Source organism: Pseudorca crassidens, chromosome 13 (genome assembly GCF_039906515.1).
Source record: "Pseudorca crassidens isolate mPseCra1 chromosome 13, mPseCra1.hap1, whole genome shotgun sequence".
NCBI classification, from domain to species: Eukaryota; Metazoa; Chordata; class Mammalia; order Artiodactyla; family Delphinidae; genus Pseudorca; species Pseudorca crassidens.
In genome coordinates this window covers 20,344,098-20,368,593 of record NC_090308.1, presented here as the reverse complement: position 1 = coordinate 20,368,593, position 24,496 = coordinate 20,344,098, and the positions used below count along the sequence as shown (strand labels likewise).

The 24,496-nt window shown below is 40.9% G+C and overlaps 1 protein-coding gene and 1 long non-coding RNA gene across 10 annotated transcripts in view; one reads left to right on the top strand and one right to left on the bottom strand.

Annotated features, from left to right (window-relative positions):
• UTRN (utrophin) overlaps positions 1–24,496 on the top strand; it is a 492,142-nt gene that overhangs the window by 43,960 nt on the left and 423,686 nt on the right. Inside the window, exon 1 of one of the 9 annotated variants that reach the window (XM_067701863.1) lies at positions 12,084–12,229. The exons of the other annotated variants lie outside the window; for them this stretch is intronic. Within the exon in view, the coding sequence (XP_067557964.1) occupies positions 12,220–12,229 (10 nt within the window). The 5' untranslated portion in view covers positions 12,084–12,219. Of the gene's footprint in view, positions 1–12,083; positions 12,230–24,496 lie in introns of those variants that run through there. 9 annotated transcript variants of the gene reach the window in all.
• Positions 8,147–10,067, bottom strand: LOC137204948 (uncharacterized). Its single transcript, XR_010933921.1, has 3 exons — positions 9,486–10,067; positions 8,731–8,994; positions 8,147–8,297 (listed from the first exon to the last, which is right to left on the bottom strand). It is a non-coding gene; the product is annotated as an uncharacterized lncRNA (long non-coding RNA).

The window sequence follows — 24,496 nt, the reverse complement described above, 5'->3', positions numbered from 1 at the left end:
TCTACAAATGACCCAATTTCGTTCCTTTCTGTATACATGTACCACATCTTTATCCATTCATCTGTCGGTGGGCATTTAGGTTGCTTCCATGACCTGGCTATTGTAAATAGTGCTGCACTGAACATTGCGGTGCATGTGTCTTTCTGAATTATGGTTTTCTCTGGGGTTATGCCCAGTAGTGGGATTGCTGGGTCATATGGTAATTCTATTTTTAGTTTTTTAAGGGACCTCCATACTGTTCTCCATAGTGGCTGTATCAGTTTACATTCCCACCAACAGTGCAAGAGGGTTCCCTTTTCTCCACACCCTCTCCAGCATTTGTTGTTTGTAGATTTTCTGATGATGCCCATTCTAACTGATGTGAGGTGATACCTCATTGTAGTTTTGATTTGCATTTCTCTAATAATTAGTGATGTTGAGCAGCTTTTCATGTGCTTCTTGGCCATCTGCATGTCTTCTTTGGAGAAATGTCCGTCTAGGTCTTCTGCCCATTTTTGGATTGGGTTGCTTGCTTTTTTTAATATTGAGCTGCATGAACTGTTTATATATTTTGGAGATTAATCCTTTGTCTGTTGATTTGTTTGCAAATATTTTCTCCCATTCTGAGGGTTGTTTTTTTGTTTTGTTTGTAGTTTCCTTTGCTGTGCAAAAGCTTTTAAGTTTCATTAGGTCCCATTTGTTAATTTTTGTTTTAAATTTTCATTTCTCTAGGAGGTGAGTCAAAAAGAATCTTGTTGTGATTTATGTCATACAGAGTTCTACCTGTGTTTTCCTCTAAGAGTTTTGTAGTGTTTGGCCTTATATTTAGGCGTTTAATCCATTTTGAGTTTATTTTTGTGTATGGTGTTAGGGAGTGTTCTAATTTCATTCCTTTTCCTGTAGCTGTCCAGTTTTCCCAGCACCACTTATTGAAGAGACTGTCTTTTCTCCATTGTATATCCTTGCCTCCTTTGTCATAGATTAGTTGACCATAGGTGGGTGGGTTTATCTCTGGGCTTTCTATCCTCTTCCATTGATCTATATTTCTGTTTTTGTGCCAATACCATATTGTCTTGATTACTGTAGCTTTGTAGTATAATCTGAAGTCAGGGAGTCTGATTCCTCCAGCTCCGTTTTTTTCCCTCAAGACTGCTTTGGCTATTCGGGATCCTTTGTGTCTCCATACAAATTTTAAGATTTTTTGTTCTAGTTCTGTAAAAAAATGCCTTTGGTAATTTGATAGGGATTGCATTGAAACTGTAGATTGCTTTGGGTAGTATAGTCGTTTTCACAATCCTGATATGTTTCTATTTGCGATATCTCTTGCTCTTGGCTTCTGATTCCAGCCTTTTGTTCCCTTCTTGGAGAAACGGGGAAAAATATACTTACATACTCTTTTGAGGGTAAGATTTTGGTTATCTTTATTTGTGAAGGCAACTTTTAATTTACCTGCTTGTTTCATTCATTCATCCAATAAATGTTTATTGCCCACCTACTCCATACGAGGCACTATGCTAGTCACTAGCCTAAAAAATATTTTATTATGACCAACATTTAAATTATTTTCGAGTAAAGTGTTTTAAGGAAAGGACAGTGTGAAAGAAGTCTCATGTCAGCAGAGAAATATTTTGTGTACTGTCTGGTAAATTTCTTTTTTTTTTCAGAATTGCTGCTGGCTAGGAAATGATGATGGCTTCCACTTCTTACAGCACTGCTAATGTTGGCTTGCTGTGCTTGCGCCCTTTGTGCTGCGGAGGCGAGAGGCGTTTGGGGAGTCTTAATTTCACCGGAACGCTGCACCTGTTGCTGGCTAGTCTTGCATATGAAATCCAGAACCTAGAGTCACTTGCTTTCATTTCCTTTTCCTGCCCCCTCTTTCCAGCGTAGAGGGGCTCAGTTTAGTAACTCATATGAAAAGTAACCACCTTGTTCCTTCGGGGCTATGGTTTTAGTGCCCTCGGGAGTGGAAGTGTCAGGGCCTTTTGTCATTCTGTTGTGGAAAGACATATCTGAGTGGCCTCAAGATCCTGACGCTTGTGTTTGTGCCAGAGGTTGGGACTGGGGTGGGGTGCAGCTGCTATGGCTACTTGATACCTGGAAGCTGATTGCTGTTGAGGAACATGTACTTCCTCTTGCTTTCATATGGTTTTTGGCTATGACTTTGAGGAAGAGAGGAAGTATTATATAGTATTGTTTTCTCTCAGAAAAATAACTTTGAAACCTCTGGGCTTCACGTTGGTTCAGGCAGTGCTGTTGACAGCCAGCAAGCTGCTTCTAGAAGGCCCACAAGGGGATGGGAGGAAAGACTTTGGGGCAGGGAGTTGGTTCAGAGGTTCAGAACACCCATGGCATGAATATGGTGTTTTACTCGGTGTCATGAGTCCTTAGTTACCTCATGTTTCAAACAGGACTTGAGGTATTGACACAGCTTAACTTGTAAGACTTTTGCAGGCATCCATGAAAATAAATGTGAAAGAACTTTAAAGTTCAGAGGTCCCTAAAATTGGTCAGTTTTTACTGACCAAATTACAGACTGAGGTTCCAATAGAAACACTGGTAGTTCCAGCCCTCTGCTGGAACTTGGCAACCTCTGGGAAGTCATTTTTAGTGCAGTATTCCTAATTTAAAACCAAGTTTGTTCTATTGGCTCTGTTTATAAATCTTTTATAGATAGACAGATTTACTCATGGACGTTCTCTGGAGGAGAAAGATTTTATGGAAAGCGGAGCTTTGTGTGAAATGGTACATAAATGGTCCCGACCTGCGAACTGTGGAATAGCTTGCTTACCATCGGGGACGGCCCTGGAATAAGGGCCTGGCTTTCTTCTCCTCTTCTTTCTGGATTACCGTGGTTTCCACTTTTGTACCTTCTGGTACTGTTTCCAAGTTCCACCCTCCCATCTTCCTCCCTGTTCTCTGTCACTTCTTAGAATATGTTAATAACAGGCTGTTTGTGCATTTCTTGCCTTTGCGGTGTTCGGTCCCCCCTTGTTTGGTAGCCGCTGCCCCCTCCTTTCCCCTTTTGCAGGCCCCGGCCTATCTCAGGGGCTGATCCCCGAGGCAGTGACATTGAGCACCACACACACCCTCTGCAGCACTGGTGTTGCCACACTCTGCTGGCCTGGGAACTGGTTCTCGTCTGCACTGCATGGAACAGAGTAGGTGCTCAGTAAACAGATCAGTTAGCTGACTGGCTCCCACAGACCCAAAGCCCAGGAATCTTGTTCCTAAGTTGCATGGCTCATAAATTCTTGACCGATAACCCTTACTTGCATTCTCTGTTCCTCACCTGGTTATTGCTTGGAAACTGTTTCATCCTAGAAATCCTGGAACTGAAATACTCGAGGTCATCTCCTTGGCATTGGTTCTGCCTCATTATTGCCTGGATCCTTCATTTTCTCCCCATTCCCAGCCCTCAGCTGTCACAAGTAGATGATTATGTCTCACTCCCATGGCCAGAGATATGACACATGGGAGTGGGGTGGGTGTGCCCGTTAGTAGGCAGGACCATCTTTGTGTAGTTTCAGCTGCAGGCTGAATATACAGATGACTCATGCAAGTTAATACCCGTATCTAATGAGTGGCCAACATCTTCAGATTTGCATAAGGGCTTAAGAGCTCCACAGGAAACATTGAATTGAGATTGTCACTGCCGGGGACCCAGGAACGAAGTGTTATGGATGGCACATCTGGATTCATAGGCTGTTGTGCCCTATGGGACTCTTAGGTCAGTGCTCCCACTAGATGTTTTTACTGCTAACAGCAAAGAATAGTCCCCATGTTTCTTTTCTTCACACCTTCCCATGAAGCTTGAGTGTTCTGGAACCTTCTAGGAACCAGAGAAGTTTCTCTCACAATGGCAGCAGATGTACTTCAAGAAAACTCACTGGCTGATCTTTGCTCCACAGCCCTGCAGTTTGCCAATGAGATTGCCTCTACTTCTACAGCACTTCCATTTCCAAATTAATCCTTCTTTTACATTCCCACAAGCACCCTTCTCGCTTGGTCACAGCTCTCTAGTCCTTTTCTGCAATGCTGCGGTCTGCCCCAGAATTCCTATTTTTTAATCTAATTAATTTATTTATTTTTGGCTGCGCTGGGTTTTTGTTGCTGCGCGTGGGCTTTCTCTAGTTGTGGCGAGCACGGGCTACTCTTCATTGCGGTGCTTGGGCTTCTCATTGCAGTGGCTGCTCTTTGTTGCGGAGCACGGGCTCTAGGTGCATGGGCTTCAGTAGTTGTGGCTCTTGGGCTCTAGAGCGCAGGCTCAGTAGTTGTGGCACGTAGGCTTAGTTGCTCCGCGGCATGTGGGACCTTCCCAGACCAGGGCTTGAACCCGTGTCCCCTGCATTCTTAACCACTGCGCCACCAGGGAAGCCCCCAGAGCTGCTAGTTTTGATTTTGCTTGTAACGTAGACCGTGGCACCTCCTTTCTGCATCAGGCGGACTTGTGTAAGCTCTTTGGGTGTGAGAGACGCCCAGGGTTCCTCTCACTGTCCTGGTCCACTCTTACTTTCACTCTGATGTCTTCCACATCAGCTCGTGTCTCTTCTTTCAGTAAATGCTCATTAAGTCCTTACAATGTTCCAGGCTCCATGCTAAAGGATGACAATACAAAGGTAAATGAGAAATGACAACACTTATTTTTCACCTGATTGATAAAAACAGAACATTTAGAAAATTCAGGAAAATTACTCCCTTTCTCTTTCCTTTTTCGTAATGTTTTAAAAATTCTCTTTCTTTGTAAAGCATCTGAATTTTATTCATCTCTTTTGATGTCTCCTTAAACAACTATTCCTGCTCCCTGAAGAACCATGGTGATAACCTTCCTTCCTTCTGCTAGAGTGAGGTGTTTGCTACCTGAGTGGCTGTCCCAGGGACCCCTGTCTTAAGCAGTCGGCACTGCAGGGTTCCAGGCCCCTGGCAGATTGGATCCTGGCTTTACAGAGCAGTGGCATCACTCGACATCCGTGCAGTGTTGGCCTGTTCTACCACGATTGCTGTCCGCCACTGGATACCTCATCTCTGTCGGTTCCAGGCAGTTGTCACTTCTGTTTGGAAGCAACACTGCCAGTGAGAAACCTGCCATGTGTGCACGCGCGCGCACACACACACACACACACACACTCACACACTCTGTTGTGAGAGGAGAGCCACCCTGGGAGGGAACCCTCCTCCCCTCTCTTGGTGTAGGAAGAGCACGGGTATACCTACTACCTCTCTCTACCCCCCTCATTATGGGATTTGGTGGTGGTGTTCTTTAACTCTTACTCTCACTGCTTTTGTGCACTTTTCCTGAGATAATTGTAAGAAAGGTTATAATTTTATCTTGAAATACAATGTCTAGGAACTTTTCTTTTAATTCATCATTCCAAGTAAGTGTCTTTGCACCTTAGAAAACAAAACTAAAATACTGAAAATATGATTTCTTTCCTCTTTCACTGGCATGTTCCTTAATGTCTGCATTGGAGATCAGCCTTTGTGTGGTTGGGATAAATTCTAAACTCTTTGATGGTGGGGATTTTTGTGTAGCTCTCTCTAACATAATTTTCTTGGTTATAATGTCATTCGATTCCATTAGTATATAATATGGAAACAAAGGCATGGTTTCAGACTTTATTTATATCTTTGTGCTTTGGAAAAACAATCTCATGAGAAATCATTCAGCCCATTAAATAACATCTTTGATGTTACTTTTTTGGGTTTGCTTGTTTTTAGAAAAGTTTTCCTGGCTTTTGCTCTTTGTAATTGCAACAGTAGCATAGCAAGTATTTTTAGACATGTGTTGTTAGAATCATGTGAAAAATCTTTTTCATGCCAACATGTTGGATTTTGTTAGTAATCTTTAATGTGATCAAGAACTAAGGTAGAATTTCTTAGCTAGAAAAGAATGAGTTAAAAAAAAATCCCAATACGTTCTTGGATGATTGGAGAAGCTATATTCTATATTTTTACTTAGGTGAAAATATTCAAGAGATTGAATTAAATGGCAGCTTCTTGAGGACAGAGACTATGCCTTTTTCATTTTTTATTCTTCTTGGGTGTAGCACTGTTACAGTCAGAGGAGTTGGCTCAGTTGGTGGAAGCCTTGTGAACTTCATGAAGAAGATTAGACTCCAACCTCCTTCCTTGCATGGGAAATCTTTAAGGATTTTGAAGCTAGAGAGTTGCAAGTACTTTAGAAAGATCTATCTGGAGGCTCTGTGGGAGGGTGAATTGGAGTAAAGAGAGCCTGGAGGCAGAGGCAACATTGGAGGTGAAAGCGGATGTGGTGTGAAGGTGGGTGGGAGATGCATGAGGCCACGGATTTTATAGGTACAGGTCTACACTCCCTCATTTGCAGTTGTAATAGCTAAAAAGAGCTGTAAAAACTGAAAGGTATTTTCTTTGTAATTCATTTGATAGTAAAACCCGAGCTTGACCTGAGCTCATTTGGTGGCAAAATTGGACCTGGAGTGTTGGGATGCTTTTAAAATCTTTACTTATCCCACTTACCTCATAAAATACACATATTTACTGCAGAAGTATTAGTGTGTTTGACTAGGGGAAATTGCCCTGGATCTCGCTGTTTTTGTTTTAATGTAATGTATAGCCTATGTGCAGTGTAACTTTTCTCAAATGGGAAAAGTTCTGATTTGGCAACACATCTGGTCTAAGGGTTTTGGACAAGGGACTGTGAAACTCTATTTGACCTGTGCTTACAAGATAAGACTCACAGATTAGGTATGAAGAGCATTGTGGAGGAAATAAACATTTATCGCCTGGAAGACTCAATGGTTGATGATGAAACTACCTCATCAACATGAAAGAAAACAGGTCTTTTGGGGGGGATCAGAAACATGCATTAGATAGTGAATGAAAGGATGCATTTTTGAAGTGTTGCTTGTGTGCAGGATCTGAGACTGAATCATGAACCAGAAAAAGGGAACAATTGGAGAAATTTGAATAAGATCTCTAGAGTAGTTCATTGTACTGCATCAGTGCTAATTTTTTGGTTTCCGGTTATGTAAGATGATAACATTTGGGGAAGCTGGGTGAAGGGAATATGAAAACTCTGTGTACTACTTTTACAACTTCTTGGGTAAATCTAAAATTATTTCAAGTTTTAAAAAATGAGGGAGAAAGTTGCTTGTCAAACCAAAAAATGGTATCATCCATGCTCCCTTTAAGTAGAGAATATCTGTTAGCAGGAATATGGTTTTCTTAGAGATTTTGAACTCTAAAAATGCAAGTTGAGTAGACTTTCAAAGTCAGGTCTCTACCCCCTTCCCAATTTTTTTTAAGGCCGACCTTGTTTTTACAGAAGATGAATTGAGAACATTTTGATCCGAGAAAAAGGCTTGATCCTAGCTTATGTGCATACAGAAGAGTTACAACATGAAGCCAGTTGTGTCTGGACAGTTCATGGGAAGTGTTGTAACTTGTATTCCCTCACATTTGGTTTCTCTGGTGTTGGAGGGTGTGGTTTATCTCTGGCTTTTGTCTGCTGCTCTGCAGGTTTAGGTGTAGGTTCAGTAGTTAGGACGGACAGTTGTAATAAGATGTTCAAAGCCCAGAGGGTTTGCAGATAATAGAGGGAATGAAGAAAATGTCTGCCTTTAATGGTCAAGGTCGGCTGACCTGGGCTTGGCCGTGCTGATGTGCCCGGTGTATGTCTCCCCAGTGGAAGGAGGATTAGTCTTGACTGCCTCTGCTTCACTTGCTCACTTCCACACCACCTCCTGTAGTTTCAGCTGATTTGTTCTGTAATTCTGCAGTCCACTCCTTTCTTTCCTTTTGGATGAGAGTAAACCTAGGCTGGCAGCCAGTTGCTGTTGAGCTATAATAGAGCTAGTGGTATGTACAAAATTTGATTACTGCTGTCAACACCAGATTGAATAAGAAAGTGCATACCCTAGACAGATACTTGCAACTTAAATGGTCTATTGATTTCACAAGAACTAGAAATGAGGCCACCGTGTAATCTAGCAGAAGAAGGGGTCAGTGGATAGACGTTACAGAGTAGTTTTTAAAAGTGCGCTTCTTTTAGATCTTTTTGGAAGAACTTTCAGATAACTTTGATAAACTGATTGTTGCTTCTGATTTTCTTCAAGTCCAGTGTTTGCAGAAACTCCATTGTAGGCTTGGTACTTGTTTTTGTTCCGTGGTTTGCCTTTCCTGTGTAGAATCTAGTTTAGAAATCGTACTGGGTGATACAGACCATATTTGCTCCTGAACTATGATGACATTTCCACTTAGCTTAATATGAATGTTTTAGAAATTTCCCACAGTGGAAAGTTCTCTTTGACATAGGAAGGTTCAGCGGTCAGTTTCATAGTCAGCTGTATGCCAAGAAATAACGAAAACAATGGATTATACAGTGCAGCCTTGGGACATGGAAAATTTCTTAGAAGATGAATGATCATTATTAATACATCTTGTAAGGCCTCAGGCCTTATATTGAAAAATAAGGGAAAAAGTTATTTTTCTTTTTTAATGTCTTTATTGGAGTATAATTGCTTTAAACTGGTGTGTTAGTTTCTGCTGTATAACAAAGTGAATCAGCTATGCATATACATATATCCCCATATCCCCACCCTCTTGCATCTCCCTTCCACCCTCCCTATCCCGCCCCTCGAGGTGGTCACAAAGCACCGAGCCGATCTCCCTGTGCTATGTAGCTGTGTGGATGACATCTGCATAAATGATATAGCAAAAGAGCAAGGCAAATACACAAGATAGAATAGGCTGGAAAATATGAATCAAAACTGTTACCTCTCATCTTAGTATTCTGTGTGGTTGAGTTTATTTTTTCCATAATAGCAATCTCTAAGGAATGAAGAAGAAATCCTTTTGAGTTTCACTTTTCCCAAGGTATATATGCATATTAAAGTGAAATAACAAGTCTGATTTATTCTTTGAAGTGTAGTTAATATGTAACGAAACTCTTCAGCCCAGTTGTATACTCAGGGCAAACGCCTCTGTTTATATTCATAGTGGGGTAAGGAGGTGGGTGGAGGTGCCCTTTACCAGCTGACACTGTCAAAAACAGGAAGCAAAGTTATAATCTCTTTGTAGTAGATCAGAAACATTCAAAGGCTCTTAGCTGTGACAATTAAAAAAACAACAACAAAAAATGATGTAAGGAATTTTCACTAACTGCGAAGTGTGACTTCCTGTCTGGTATTTAGAGGAGATTCAGTTAGGTTTAGTCAGATCCTCTCATGGGAAAAATAAAAGCCACCCCAAAACAGGACATCCCAGTGTGCAGTTCGCAGGCTGCTTTTGTTAAAATCCACTTCCTCTGCATCTTTTTCCTCCTCACTTAAGCAAATGTAGGTGATGAGTGGCCCGGCGGCCACCGCATTTCGTTGGAAAAAGTGCAGATTTGATTTGCCATGGCAAGTAGCTCTCCAGGCCAGCAAACATTTTCCAGGTAAGTTTGTCAACTTGCATGACTCCCAGCCCTCCCGCCCGTGAGGTTATGAAAAGAGGATATCAGCAAAGACAGGGCTCTCTCAGTCACTTACTGAACCCAGTGTGTTAAGTAACGGCCAGCCGGTGATGGGAACAGCCCGGCCTGTCCTTCCTGACGCCACATCTGTTGTAGACTCTGAATAGTCGAGACCAGCGCTGTGGGTTTCATCCTTCGCTTCAGCATGCGATTGTTTTCCAGTTCTTGGCTTCTTAGGAAAAAGCACTCAAGGGCCATACCTTTGTTGAGACAAATGTACTTCATGTATTTTCAAACTAGTTTATTATGTATTGACTGTTTACTGTCCTGTAGAGAGAGTTTCCTTTATGCTGTTGTATGATGATAGCTTACTATGCTTGACTTACTGTGCTGACTAAAAATGTATTTTACTTTTAAAAATAGTTCGGAGCTGATTAAGGGGAGGATCAGACATTTGTTCTTTTGAGGGGGCTGTAAATGGAGGAGTTTTGCTTTAAGGCAGTCTTGTTCAGAAGAAGTGCAGACACAGAACTTCACGTTGGATTGGTCACTGTCACTGGAGTTTACTTCCAGGGTGACCTAGTTTTTCTAATGGGTTCAGATGTCCATATCTTGTTTAATCTGTATATTTGTGTACTGGTCACATAAGTTTTCTGAAGAAAAAAAAAACCTCAAGTGATGTGTAATATTTCACCTTACGTATCATGCTTGAATATTGTTACTATGCGACAACTTTTAGGCTGGTTAGAATTTTTTAAAAATGGTTTTCTTTCCTTTGGAATTACTCTTTCCCTCTTAATGTTTTCCTTCCTAACTCCATATGAATGATGTGGTAAATGCTGGTAGGCATCCTCTCTCTGGAGCACATTTCAACTAGAATGCTTGGAGCAGCCCATATTTTCTTAGCAAATCTGGTTTCTTGGCCAAGTGTAATAGGAAATCAGTGTGCTATAATTCTCTTTTTTGGCTGTTACTTTTCTCTCTTATTTAAAGATCAGTGTGGTCTCAACAGAGAATTAAAATACCTATCAGGAACTGAATTAAAACCCCACGTGCAGGAGTAGCATTGCAGCCTGTGGCCTTTCAAAGGTATCTCTTGACTCTCAATCCTCTTTCTTTCCCCGGCATGAATAGTCTTCTTCGTCTGCTAGTCTGCGTGTTACTGTCCTGCTACAGAGGGTCTCAGGTAACTATAGTGGTTGAAATCAGAAGATAATTAGAAGAAAAACAAACAAACAAACCTTTAAATATTAAGCAAACTTTTAAATGAGTAGACTGCAGCTTTAAATATGAATTCTGGTTCATTCAGATAGCATTCTTTCCTGCCCTGTGATCAGTCCAAAGTCTTTAAGAAAATAGAAAGCATTTTTTAAAAAAATAAATATTTCAGGGCATTCTATTTTAATAAAAATAGAAAATCAGTATTACATGATTTCAGATTCTACAAGGGCCTAGACGCTCTTCTTATTGGCTGTTACTAATTTACTATTTTCTTGTATCTGCAGGGTAGCTCTCTTTAGTGATCTTGTTATAAAGATATAAAAAAGAGTACACATTTTATGGATGGCATATTCCATTACAACAGTGGCCTTTTTTGGTCTTCAAAGCAGTCTCCATAGTAGATTAAACTTTGGGGTGAATCCTTTATTTACACACCTCAAGTAAGCTGGAAAGAGTGAAACCATAAGTGTTTTGCATTAAACTCTTGACCATACAGGGGTTGATGTTTCAAATGACTGTTGCAGAACCTAAGGGGAATACTACAACAAGTAATAAAATGGAATAAATTAAAGTACATATTTGTTCAAAATTAGCCTTTCAGTGTTATTTTTTGAAATTGACCATCCTTTTGCTCTTTGCTGTCTTCTAAAATGTGGAACTCTAATTTAGCACATTTGCCTCTCAGCTATCCGTTGAGATATAACAAGGGAAAACTGAGTAAGCTGAAATCTGAGTATCTATATCTATCTATCTTTGATATAGAATCTTTATATTTTAAAATATTTACTTTTCCTTTACTTAATCTTGATATCTGTGTACAAATGACCAAATGTTACAATAATCGAATTGAAGGAGAACAAAGTTTAAAAAAAAAAAAAGGCTTGCAAGTTTGAAATAAAAAATTATTTGGAGTTGTAGGCATCTACTAATGCACAGATGATTTAGGTCTAGAAATTGCCCTGCTCAGGAAGCCACATCTGGGAGGCCTTGCTTTTCTTGTCATCTTTCCTGCTTTCTTGTCGGGCTGACAGGACTCTGTGGCAGCCGTTTCCTTTTCAGATAAACGGGTTCAAATATTCTCAACCTTGGTTCCACGTTAGCATCACCAGTGTGCTGGGGCCCCACACTCAGAAGCCTGACATAAATAAACCGAGGCCTTGACTTTGTAGCTGTTAAAGAAACTATCCAAGTGATTGTGACATGGATTCAAGATGGAGGTGCACAGGGGAGAGTTATTGGTTCCCTACCAGACCGAAAGCTCCAGGAGAGGGGCAAGAAGGAAGCTTTGGCAGTGCTGTACATCAGCACCGAACCCATACGCCTGTTAGCAGCGGAGTCTCCGTCTCCGCTTGCGGAATGGTTGGACGAACAGGTTCCTCTGAGCAGCACGAGGCTGGATGAGGGCTGGACCTGCTCGTTTCCGGTTTGCGCTGCCGGAGGGGCGTGCGTTATATGAGATGGTGGCCCGTCTGAAGATGAGCTGTCATCAGGAAGAAGCTCTTGGAAGGGATCACAGGGGAGTAGGCTGGCTCAGGGCACGCTGAGCAGACCTCTCTGAAGAGACGGGGCTCCTGGTTGCTGGCGTCTTCATGAAGCAAGGCAGGTGGAGAACGTCGGAATAAGAATTTCATCAGGGGCTGAGGTGTCTGTGTGTGTGAATGTGGAGGTGGGGTCAGTTGGGGACACTACAGAGAGGTTGCTCCAAAGGTTCTTGGTGCCAAAGTTAGTTTGAAAGGAAGGGGTGTGATTATCTTTGCCAGATATTAGTGGCTGCCTCACCCGCCTGTTGACTGTATGAGAATAAAGGAACACGTCATTTAGAGTATCAGAGTGCAGGGAGGTTTGTCTGGGAGAATTTCTCAGGGCTTGTGAATTTTTAGCTGATCTTAATGTTTATAAAGAAAATGAGTTGGTGCTTAGGCAGACCAGGTGGAATGTAATTTGCAGAGGCTTGAGAGAAAAAAAAAATTGTTCAGTCGGGCGAAGGGTAGACAGAGTGACTTGTTTGAAACAAGAATTTTGGGCGAGGGAAATGAGAAGTGTGATTAACATGGTACTGAAGAAGTGTTTGGGTGGGGGGGACCTGGGTCCCAGTTCCCCCTACTATCGACTGTGTAAGACACTGAACTTCTGAGACTGGTCTCCCAACCAGTCGTACCCCTGAGGGGATTGTGGTCAGGATTAATGATGTAACATATTTTAAAGCACCTTGCAAGCAATAGTAAGAGTTCCAGGTAAATAAAAGGAATAATAAGTTCTGTAAAAATTATAAAAATATAGTCAGTTGATAAAGAGCTTTGCCTGCTACCTGCAGTGTAGGAATGGGTAATTAAATATTATGTTTGTGTGGTACTTAAAATATATTTAAACTGAAGCTGTGCACTCTGTCATCTTTTTACTTGTGTTTTTCCTTGGCATTACTTGAAAGGTATGATTGTGACACGGATCTTGGTTTCATGTTTCACTTGGGTTCTTTGACCCTGGTTAGAGGGCACCAGGTGCTTTCTATTCTGATCATTTGCAAATTCAGGGTTTGGTTGGAGGACCACCGAAAGGACTGGTGTGAGAATGAGATAGGATCTGGACTCAGTGACTCCCTTTGCCCCTGCCCCAATATTTTGACCTTGATTTGAACAGTTCAGTGAACTGGCAGCTCAAGTCGTTTTTTTCCCGCTGAACTAGAACTTTAATTGTTTGGCAGAGGAAGATGAGTCATAGCCCAGTCCTACCATTGTGACAAAGTGAAATTTTAGGCCAGGGCTAAAGGAACCCAGGTCAAAAACTTTCTGTCTAAACCACAAAGTATTGAAACTTGGATTGTGAGCTTGGTGGGAATTAGTGGGGCCCTCTCTGTGGGGTTGTTCTCAAGTTAATGAAGCATTTTATTGCATTACATTTTGATGCTAAATTTTGAGTAATATATTTAAATAATCAGCCTCCTTCTTAAAAATTTTAATGCAAAATTAAAATTATACAAAGCGGCAAATTGTCAGTTCCTCTCCCCCTCTATGATCATTGTTACTAGTTTTGTTTGTCCTGCCATACTTTCTTCTATGAATATATAAATGTACAGCTTTACATCTAAATTCCCACATGCACAGTTTTCCTTTTTAAACTAAAGATGAAACCATCCTGTCATAGTGCATCCCATTTAAAAAATATTAAAAATAATGACCTGTGTACATATATTTTAGTTAATTTGGGTAACTTCTGGGGCCAATATGTTTTTACTGTTAAACTGCTATCCACAAAGGGCAGAGAGATGAAAAGTAGTAAATAATTGTCTGAACTTGCATTTTTGTATGTGTGTGTGTGAAATTGAACTTCTCTGCATATGTTTTTTGGCTTTTGGACAAATTCTTCAATAGATTGCCTTTTCATACATTGCCCTTTTTTCTTTTCCCCCCTGTTGTTTGGATCTCTGACTTGTAAACCCCTACTGATTCTGAAGGGAATTCATGCAAAATGGCAGATTTTGAATGACTTACTTGAATTTTGAGTTTTAAGATGGTTAACTTCCAACTTAAAAGATAGGCCTGATTTCTGGATCTCTGGGACAGAAGGTTGAGTCTTCGGATTTGGACTCTATATGTTCACTTTCTCTTTTGGCTGTGGAAGCTGTCATCATCCCAAACTGTGCTGAGGCTGGTAATTATTTAGGTGTCCTCAAGACAGGTAATTACTTAGGTGCCCTCACTGTTTTATTACATTTTCATGTCCCGATAACTTATGTTCATAGGGATGGTGATTCCCAGTATTGGTTTTTAAAATATTTATTTATTTATGGCTGCGTTGGGTCTTCGTTTCTGCACACGGGCTTCTCTAGTTGCCGCGAGCGGGGGCTACTCTTCGTTGCGTTGCACGGGCTTCTCATTGCGGTGGCTTCTCTTGTGGAGGAGCACGGGCTCTAGGCGCGTGGGCTCACTGGTTGTGGCTTACGGGGTCCAGAGCGCGGGCTCAGTAGATGTGGCACACGGGCTTAGTTGCTCCCGTGGAATCTGCCCGGACCAGGGCTCGAACCTGTGTTGCCTGCATTGGCAGGCGGATTCTTAACCAGTGCGCCACCAGGGAAGTCCCCCAGTATTATTATTATTTTTTTTATTATTTTTTGTGGTACGCAGGACTCTCACTGTTGTGGCCTCTCCCGGAGCACAAGCTCCGGACACGCAGGCTCAGCGGCCATGGCTCACGGGCCCAGCCGCTCCGTGGCATGTGGGATCTTCCCGGACCGGGGCACGAACCCATGTCCCCTGCATCGGCAGGCAAACTCTCAACCACCGCGCCACCAGGAAAGCTCCTCCCCCCCCCCCAGTATTATTTTTAGAGTAACCCATTTTCTGTGTAATTTGTGGAACATGTTAGCGTTAGCAGAAAGGCTCTGGACTTAGACTTACACGGTGGAGTCCCAGCTCTTCTGCGTCCTGAGTCTCAGTTTCCTCTCTTGTAAAACGGAGATAATGGGGCTGTTCTAAGTCTTTAAAGGTGTAAAATCCCTTGCGCAGTGCTTGGCAGATTGCAGGAAGGATTACAATAAATGCTGGCTGTTTCTGTTAGAAGAGTTTTTAAGTTAATAACAGAAAAAAAAATACAGTGTAGATATTAAATGAAGATAAAACATTGGCTTGAATGAGGCCCCACGTGCACCATCATAGCGAAAATTTGCCAGTTTTTTCTCACCCTTTGATCGAGATCTGTTAGTGATTTTTGACATCAAAGCATCAAAGCTGTAATTCTCTGCTGGGCTCATTTAACCACACATCCTGTAAGTGGCAAGAAATTTAGAGCTATACAGGCTGCAGTTGTTTGGAGAATATCTTTGTGGCAGGGTGCCTGAAATGTTTTGCTGGTTTCAAAGTTCACTTTCATTTGTTCAGAAAGGTTTTTATTGTTTGCAAGCAAGCAAAGCAAGCAAAGGGAAAGGGCACACAGCCTCCCATATGATTCTGTACTGTGTGACCTGTTTGCCTTTTGGTGCCTTATGTAAAAAGCTTTATTTAGTCTGCAGAGAGGACTATTTCTCCAAATAGAGGAAAACCATCATAATGGTCTGGAAACACGATAGATTTCAGTTTAACGCCATTGATCCAGATACTGTTAGAGGCTGGGCTACACAGCAGTTGTAAGATAGGCATCTTGCACAGATTCTTCTAGGTCACTTGCATATCGTCAATGGGAATGCCTCATCTGATAGCCATGTACTTGGCCTTCTGAGAAACAGCTCCTCCTGTCATACCAACACTGACCCTTTTCTTCTGTCCCAGCCAGCCCGCCCCTAGCTAGGAACCTGCTGCCAGAATGAATCTCCAGGCTTTTGACCTGGCCTGTTTTCTTGTTCGACTCCTGGATTCTGTGCGTTTACCTTCTGCTTCAACTCTTAGGCAAGAACTCCCTTTATGGTGTTAGAAGCGCCTGGACTGTGTTTGACAGAAGAAATTTGACAGTTTTTCCCAGCAGATGCATTTTCTCCCTACATAACTCCGACCCACCCGTGCAGTCTGGTATCTGACAGTACTCTGAGAACTGTTTAGTTAGTTGTTAACAAATATTTATTGTCCAACTCTGAATAACTAGTGTTACAGCAGGCAAAGGAAAAGTATAGTTTGTGAGTTTTTGCGGGGCCGTGATTTATGGGACGTTTGGAGGAGAAAAGAAATCATGAAATGAAATTCTTACTATGTTTTATCTCTGACCATGTGAATTCTTTAAAATAATGATTACATTCTATCTTTGCTCCTATGCATTTAAAAAATCATGGTGGATTTCATAGTGATGGATTTTTAAGCTGGGAAATTAAGGATATTTTGCAAATGGGTTGAGGAAGCAGTTCTCATTTTCTCACTAGATCCTTATCCATCCACCTCCTTCCTACCCACTTCTTTTGCTGTTACAAGAAGAATCCTATGTTTTATGATGAGAATTTGTCTGTGGCTAAATGAACAGAGCACCATTTTTAAAAAGTGCTTGAGAATTGCACTCTGTGTATTTACTGAATTTGTTGCTAGGCCTTATGCTGCAGAATTTCTCTAAGTAACAAAATCTAAATAAAAATGAATGGTGCCGAAGGTAAATCTCCCTCTTGATTACTGTAATAAAGGATTGACATTTACTTCCCATAATTTGGAAGTCACCCAGTAGGTAATATTTGCCTGGTGTTTTACGACGAACCATTCTTATCCTATTGGGTTTGCATTAGGAAGAAAGTAGGCATTGATTTCCCTGTAATTTTCTAAAATTTCTCATCTTTGTTTCTTACATGGAGTAGTGGTCAGTTTTCTGTCAACCTCAACCCAGCCACACATGGTTAAGAATGAGAAGTAAGAAAAAAAAAGAGCCCAAAATAAATGATTCAGAGAATACCTGCTATTTTCTGGGTCCTGTTGTAGTTGCTGGGGTGTTTTCAATCAGGTTTTAAACTAAATGATTCTGGTCACCAGCAGCTCAGGACCACTGTGTGGTCTGCAGGCTGCACATAGATGACAAGGGACGTTTGCACATGTGTGCAGTGTGGGGACATCAGTGAAGTGCCTTAGGCCCTCATTTTAGTGACTGTTTCCTTAATCATGAGATGCACCTCTTGGCAGGCTGAATGTAGAGGAGACAAAAACATAAAGAGCAAAGAAATCTCAAAGCCAAACAACCTGAATCAATATGACATGATATTTTGCTACTGAAGTAGGCAAAAATTGAGAAACCCATTAGCACATGAAAAAGCTCTTCCAGGGAGATGACTATGCGAGTGAGCAGAGGCCGGATGGCTTCCTGCAGCATACAATCAGGCCTAGAATCCTGTTTGCATATTTCGTCAGTAACTGAATTCCAATGAACAAAGCCCCCTTCTCTGTCCTGGAGTGGCCCGAGTTAGACTCATCTGTGCTGCTGGTTTCCAGCTGCTGGGGTTGGTACTTGGTACCCAGTGTTCAGTTACTTTCGGAAGCTGTCAATGTTCTTGGTACTGAGCCTTCCCCACTCTAAGCAGGATGTGTCCTCAAGTTCATTCTACTATTGGATTAAAACCAACTCACTCCAATGGTTGGTCAAGTAAACCTTTTCTAGGAATTCTTCCCTGCCTTCCAGGTGGGGGTTGGGTGCCCTCTCCTCTGCTCCTCCCATAGCTTCCCTGCCAGGATCAAAGGCAATGGTCCCTAGAAGCGTTCATCTGTCCCAGCATTTATGATAGGTGTTATAGATCAGTGTTTTTGAAAGTGTGGTCTATTGCTGCATTTTAACAATCTCCCCAAGTGGTCATTTTGCCTGTTTGAGAAACTGAGCTCTAGTCTGTGAGCTTGGAGACAGGGCCCATTCTTGTCGTTGAATCCTCAGACCTACCCCAGCTCCTGGCACATTTTAGTTGCTCAGTTGTCTTTTTTTTTGTTCTGTGAATGAGATAGAATTCCAGTCAGAAAAGTATAGAAAGCAGGCGTGCATGTGGAATCCAGCAGCACAGTCAAAAGTCACCTGGATGATTCTTGACCATTTTTCTTTATTGTTTTGTAAGTCAACAGTGTGTGAGACTGAAAATGTAATATGTATGAACCAGAATTAGCTTTTCTTATTTTCTTGTACAGAAAAATATACTGTAATTTTATTATGTGTATTTTTACCTTGTGTGAAGGAACTTTTATTTTAGGATAGTTATACATTTATAGAAATTAAATGCATAAATGGTACAGGGAGTTCCCATATACCCCTCACTGCGTCCCTTTCCCTCTGTTGTTGATGTCTTACATTACTATGTGACATTTATTGCATCCCCTTCCCCCTGTTGTTGATGTCTTACATTACTATGTGACATTTACTATGTCACAATTAATGAACCAACACTGATAACATTATTATTCATTAAGTTATTATTAATAACATTAACCAAAGACCTCCTTAAGCGTATTGTTAAAAGTTTGTAGATTTACAGATGAAATAATATTTATAAATTGTACCAAGTTTTTCTTTAAGTTAGGGCTTTGCATTTGAATTCTTACACGCAGTCACAGTTGCAAGTATATTCACAAAGCAAGTGTGCCAATTCCTGTGACAACTATATTAAGGAAAAGATTTTTCAGGTGTCATTGGCCTTCTGGGACCTGGAAAAGGGGAAAGTTATTTTCAAAGGCTGACATTCGGTTAATATATCTGAAGTACTCCATATTATTGAAAATATTTGTTGACATCTCAGGTGTTGTTAGGTATGATATTTGTTTTAACTATTTATAGTATATTCAGGCAGAGGTATACTATTAAAAATCCTTAACAACTGGTATGGCACGGGACCCCACCAATCAGATTGATGTTCAAATAATCAGAAGGGATAATGGTGGTGAATGTGTCTGTCAGTCCTACTAATGTCTAAAATCCCCTAAAAATATCTCCTGACATTGTCAAATGTCTCCTCAGGGGCACAATTGCTCTTGGTCGAAAACCCCTGATAGAAAGCATTTCGATCAGCCTATTACTGCTTTTGTAAGTGCTGTATAAATATTTGCTATTGTTGTTCTTGTTGGTATCTTCCTTCATTTCAGTTATTGCTGGTGTTTAAAAACATACAGCTAAGAAAGACACACCTGGATTCTTTATACATTGAAATCTCCACATATAAAGAGGGCTGTATTTTTGATAAGATTTACTCACAGTTTGTCGGACACATACATATATATGGTGGGAAGAAATCTAAGCTCCATGCACAAAGGAGGTTTTCCACTTTCCTTACCTGCCATCTTCCTTTCTGACCTTGTAGCCCATGACTGAGACAGCTCACAGGTGTGGAGTTTGGAGGTTTTTGTAGGTGTGGAATGTGGAGACCAGTTGTTCCTCTCTCCCCCTCACACCAGCCTGTAGCCTGCTTTGAGCTGATAGTGGCTCAGCCTGGGTAGGAGCTTGTACTTTGGTTCATGCCAAATTCCCCTCCTTTCTGCATGACGATATGTTATTCGTGTCCTGATCCCTGTTATTTGTTAAGTTAATCTTTGCTTCAGGGATCTCAGAAGATCACAGCATTTTGTTTTTAGTGACTTCATTTCGTAATATATACTCTGGGGAGGTGAGACTAGACTAGAGACATGTAAGCCCGATAATGTGATATCTACAAATAGTGTTTTATATTTAACCTTCCTGTTCGATCCTCTTCAGCATTCTAGAAACAGATGCTTAAATTGTTTAAACAGACAGCCCCCCTATTCCTTAGTCTTAGGTATCCATTTTCCTATTGACAGGAGATAGACTTATTTTTAAATTTTTTTTTATTTTAATTTTTTTTGCTATACGCGGGCCTCTCACTGCCGTGGCCTCTCCCGTTGCGGAGCACAGGCTCCGGATGCGCAGGCTCAGCGGCCACGGCTCACGGGCCCAGCCACTCCGTGGCATGTGGGATCTTCCCGGACCAGGGCACAAACCCGTGTCCCCTGCATCGGCAGGCAGACTCTCAACCACTGCGCCACCAGACTGGAAGCCCAGACTTATTTTTTTAATCCTCAGATCTATGAGAACAGAATCTTAATTTTTTAATCCTCAGATCTATGAGAACAGAATATCCAATAGGATATGAGGATCGGACGAAATCCCCTCATGTTAGAATCATAGATTGTAGGACTTCGTGTGGAAACTCTTGACAGCCTTATTTTTTTTCTCCTTTGAATTCACTCAGCTGTTTTTGGCAAGTATTTATTTGTCAATATTGATTGATTATTAAAATAATTATTTATAATATTTAAATCTGAAATAATAAAAATTAATTTTAGTAATTTAAAATTATTTAAAATATGAGATCCTGTTGGTTAATTCATTGTTAGGTCTACTCAGAAAAATTAGGAAACATATTTCAAAAGGCAGGTTTTACATCCTACATATCAGATGCTGTCAGTTCATTGCTGTAGGGAGAGGAGCAAGGACAGAGGCTGTCTTCCCCTCACCCCACCTTGTCCCCAGCACACGTGTATTTTGATTGGGGCAGTTGGGCTTTGGAGTCAGACTGCCCGAATTTCAACGCAGGTGCCTCCATTTACTGTACACCCTTGGCAAATTCCTTAATTTAATTATGTATTTTTTAAAAAAATTATTTATTTTTGACTGCATTGGGTCTTCATTGCTGTGCACGGGCTTTCTCTAGTTGTGGCGAGCGGGAGCTACTCTTCGTTGCGGTGCACGGGCTTCTCATTGTGGTGGCTTCTCTTGTTGCGGAGCACGGGCTCTAGGTGCGCGGGCTTCATTAGTTGTGGCACGCGGGCTCAGTAGTTGTGGCTCGCAGGCTCTAGAGTGCAGGCTCGGTAGTTGTGGCTCGCTGGCTCTAGAGCGCAGGCTCTGTAGTTGTGGCGCACGGGCTTAGTTGCCCCACAGCATGTGGGATCATCCCGGACCAGGGCTTGAACCCATGTCCCCTGCATTGGCAGTCTGATTCTTAACCACTGAGCCACCAGGGAAGCCCCAAATTTCTTAATTTTAAATGTCTGTGAGCTTTGCTGGTAAATGGGGTCCATAAAAGCATTTACCTCATATGGATGTTGTGGGGATTAGATTACACAGTAGCCAGGTAGGAAGCATTCAATACGTGTTGCTAATAATAGCAACAATAATAATGTTACTAATACTGATATTATTACTATTATTAATACATTTAAAATAACAGTTTAAATTACCTTATGTAATAGAGATGCTATTGTGAATCAAACGTAACTGAATTGAAATTTGATTCTTTTTGCCCATTATCTTTAGGTGATAGTGAACCATGAAATAAGTAAACGATAGAGAAGTAGATATAGAATCTAGCTAATTCATTCTTACCCTGAACAGGAATACTATGACTTCAGAATTTAAAACACTAACATTTGGTGCTATTCCATGGAAATCCTTCTTCCTAAATGTCTTGATATTAACTGTCTTCTTAGCTTGTTAACTCTTGTGTTGTTAAAATAAGATATTCCTTATTTCATAAGAACTTTCATTCTTTAAGGAAAATTCCAAATTTCTTATCTCCATTGTTGAGTGTTTTTTCTTTTAAAAATCACAGTAATATGAATGTTAGAAAGGAAAAAATATCCGTTACAATTTCTGTCATCTTAACAGAATAGTAACTTTCATGTCTTATTTTCCCATTTAGTCTTTATATTCATATCTTAAAATAATTGTAATTATATAAAACTTACAATTCTTTGTTCTGGTATTTTAGTTTTATTATATTTCAAATAAGTAATTTTCATGCTTCCATTGGGTAGCTTTATATAATTTATTAACTCCTTGTTTTTTGGTATTTAGTTTATTCCTAGTTTTTCAAAATTATGTATAACAGTGCATGGAAAAATTATCTTTATTGATCTGTAAAATGGAGATAATAAAAATACCATAGGTTTGTCAAGGATTATTTAAGTGAATGGATGTAAAGCAGGGCTTCTCAACCATGACACTGTTGCCATTTTGGGCTAGATAAATCTTTGCTGGGGGAGCTGTCCTATACATTGTAGACGTTTAACAGCATCCCTCGCTGCCCACCAGTTTTGATATACAAAAATGTCTCCAGACATCGCCAAGTGTCTCCTAGAAGTCAGACTCGCTCTCAGTCGGGAACCCTGATATAAAACATTTAGAGCAGCCAGGCACTGCTCTAGTGTGTGCTATATAAATATTTGTTATTACTATTATTGATGTTTGCTACCATTCTTCATTTCAGTTACTTATTTCTGATATGTTCCTAGAAATAGAATTTCTGGGACAAGGGGTTTAGTTTTAGGGTTTCTTTAATGTATGACTAAATGTTCTCCAGAAGGACTGTGTTAAGTTTAATGCCATCAGTTGTATGTAAATATGTCAATATCTCTGAGCCCCAGCCAGTATCCAATTGTGAGTACCACATGTTGTTTTAGTTTCACTCCCCATAATTACTAGTCAAGACAAGCATTTCCTATGTTTCTTTATTTGTATTGTCATATCTGAGGATTCTGGCTTATCCACGTCCCACACACTTTTTTTTTGAGCTGCTGTGCCATCTACCAGTTGAATTTGAAAAGTCATACCCTCAGTAACCAAGTCTGTATTAAATCTCTTTGCTTGACCTTTAATAGCATCCAAGTTGAACATGGTTGAGGTCCTTTCAGATTACTGGGTTTTCCGCAAACACTCCTTTGCTGTTTCAGATTAAGACACAGTAATTGACAGTGCCCCATAATATTAAACCTTTCAGGATTTAAATATAAGGTGGCATCCTCTTTTTTTGAAGGATATTTTTGTGGAAAAGCACTCAACCCTGTATTCTGTTATATGTGTCATCTAACGTGGTTGCTTCTGGTTTATCCTTTTGGAAATAATCCCGATCCTAGCTGTAGCAAAGGCTGTTGGTGCCCTAACTGTAACCCCTGCTTTGAGCGCTTCGGTGCATGGAGACTGCCAATTCAGGCTCCTGCATTCTTTTGCTTGGCTGGAAAAGCTCACACCCAGGCTTGGCAGGAAGTACCAGCCCCCGGCAACCCACTGCCAGTGACTGCTATAGTATAAATCCCCAGCTCTCTTGCATCTCAGGTAAGATACCTTCGAGATGAGCATTTTACACTGGTTCTCCCAAGTTCCCTGTTGAATTAAGATTCAGTGATAAATTAACTGAAAATGACCCTTTTGCTGGCTACCTTTTCTTTCCTGTCTCAATGTTTCACTCCCCACCCGTGTTTCCTGGGATCACCTCCAAAATAAGCTACTTATAATATTGTAAAATATTTCAATTTTGGGCTTAGTCTAGAAGGCTGTGTTTGAGTTAAAAGCATCCAGGAATTGAGGGGGGGACAAGATGGGTTTATTTCTGGATCCTAAAAGGGATGGCTGATGAGGAAAGAAGTGCCTTTTAAATTAGAGACACACGTTGATTCCAGCGATTTTTTTCATTATGCTGCCACTGCCTTACTAAAATTTAAAGAATAAAAACAAAGGCCACATTAATAATAGTTATAATAATAGTAATGGAAACAAAGAAAATGAGTAAACTATTTGCCTTGCTACTTAAAAAAATCAACTCATTGGAGCTGATTTTTAAAAAGTAAAATTTGGCTAGAATGTAACAGCTACATTTCTTTAAATGGGTGGAGTCAAAATGCTGAGGTCCTGGTGTGGTCACCCTAGACAGGGTAGAAATTTCCCCCTGAGGCACTCACTGAAAGAGCCCACCCAAGGAAGGGAGGTGATCAGCACATACAGAGGCACCTGTATCCCTGCCCCTCCCGACACCCTCCCATCTCCCCATCACCCAGCTGCTGTCTGTCAGTATACCCTCTTCTGAGTACAAACCTCCAGGAGCACTTATCTAAAAGTCACAGAGCTGTGATGTTTCCTCGCCAGCACAATGTTAAATGTAGGTTCTAAAAAGCGGAGGTCATTCCAAGAGCCTCAATGACGTTAGCTGTGAACATGACCCAGAGTGACCCACAGTGAATGCTGGCCCACATAGGTTTTACATTTTTCGTGTGAAAGTTCTTCCTTTGTTGTTTGTGATTAATTGCTGAATAGGATATAGGGCCAAATGATTTCATTGTTGAACACAGACTTGAAGGTCATGAGAAACTGCCTGTTCAAAGTAAACTTTGCCAAGATACGGAGAAGAGGTCTGCATTAACACCTGGATAGTTTTTGAAGCAAGGCAGAGCAAAAAGGAAAAAAACATTAAATGTCATTCTTTATATGATGTGAGTGTTGAGTTCAATTGGGTGAAATGATCATTGGATCCTCAGGATAAATGATGACCTATGAGGCTGAGTTTGCACTGTGAGTAACACTTTCAAATAAAGGTGTATTTGAGGACCTTTGTCCAGAATAGAAATGTGGTGAAGAGTTAGTTATAGGTATGTCTACTTTGTTAATAGCTTGATTTTTAAGTTTGATATCGTATTGGTTTGCTATTTGAAA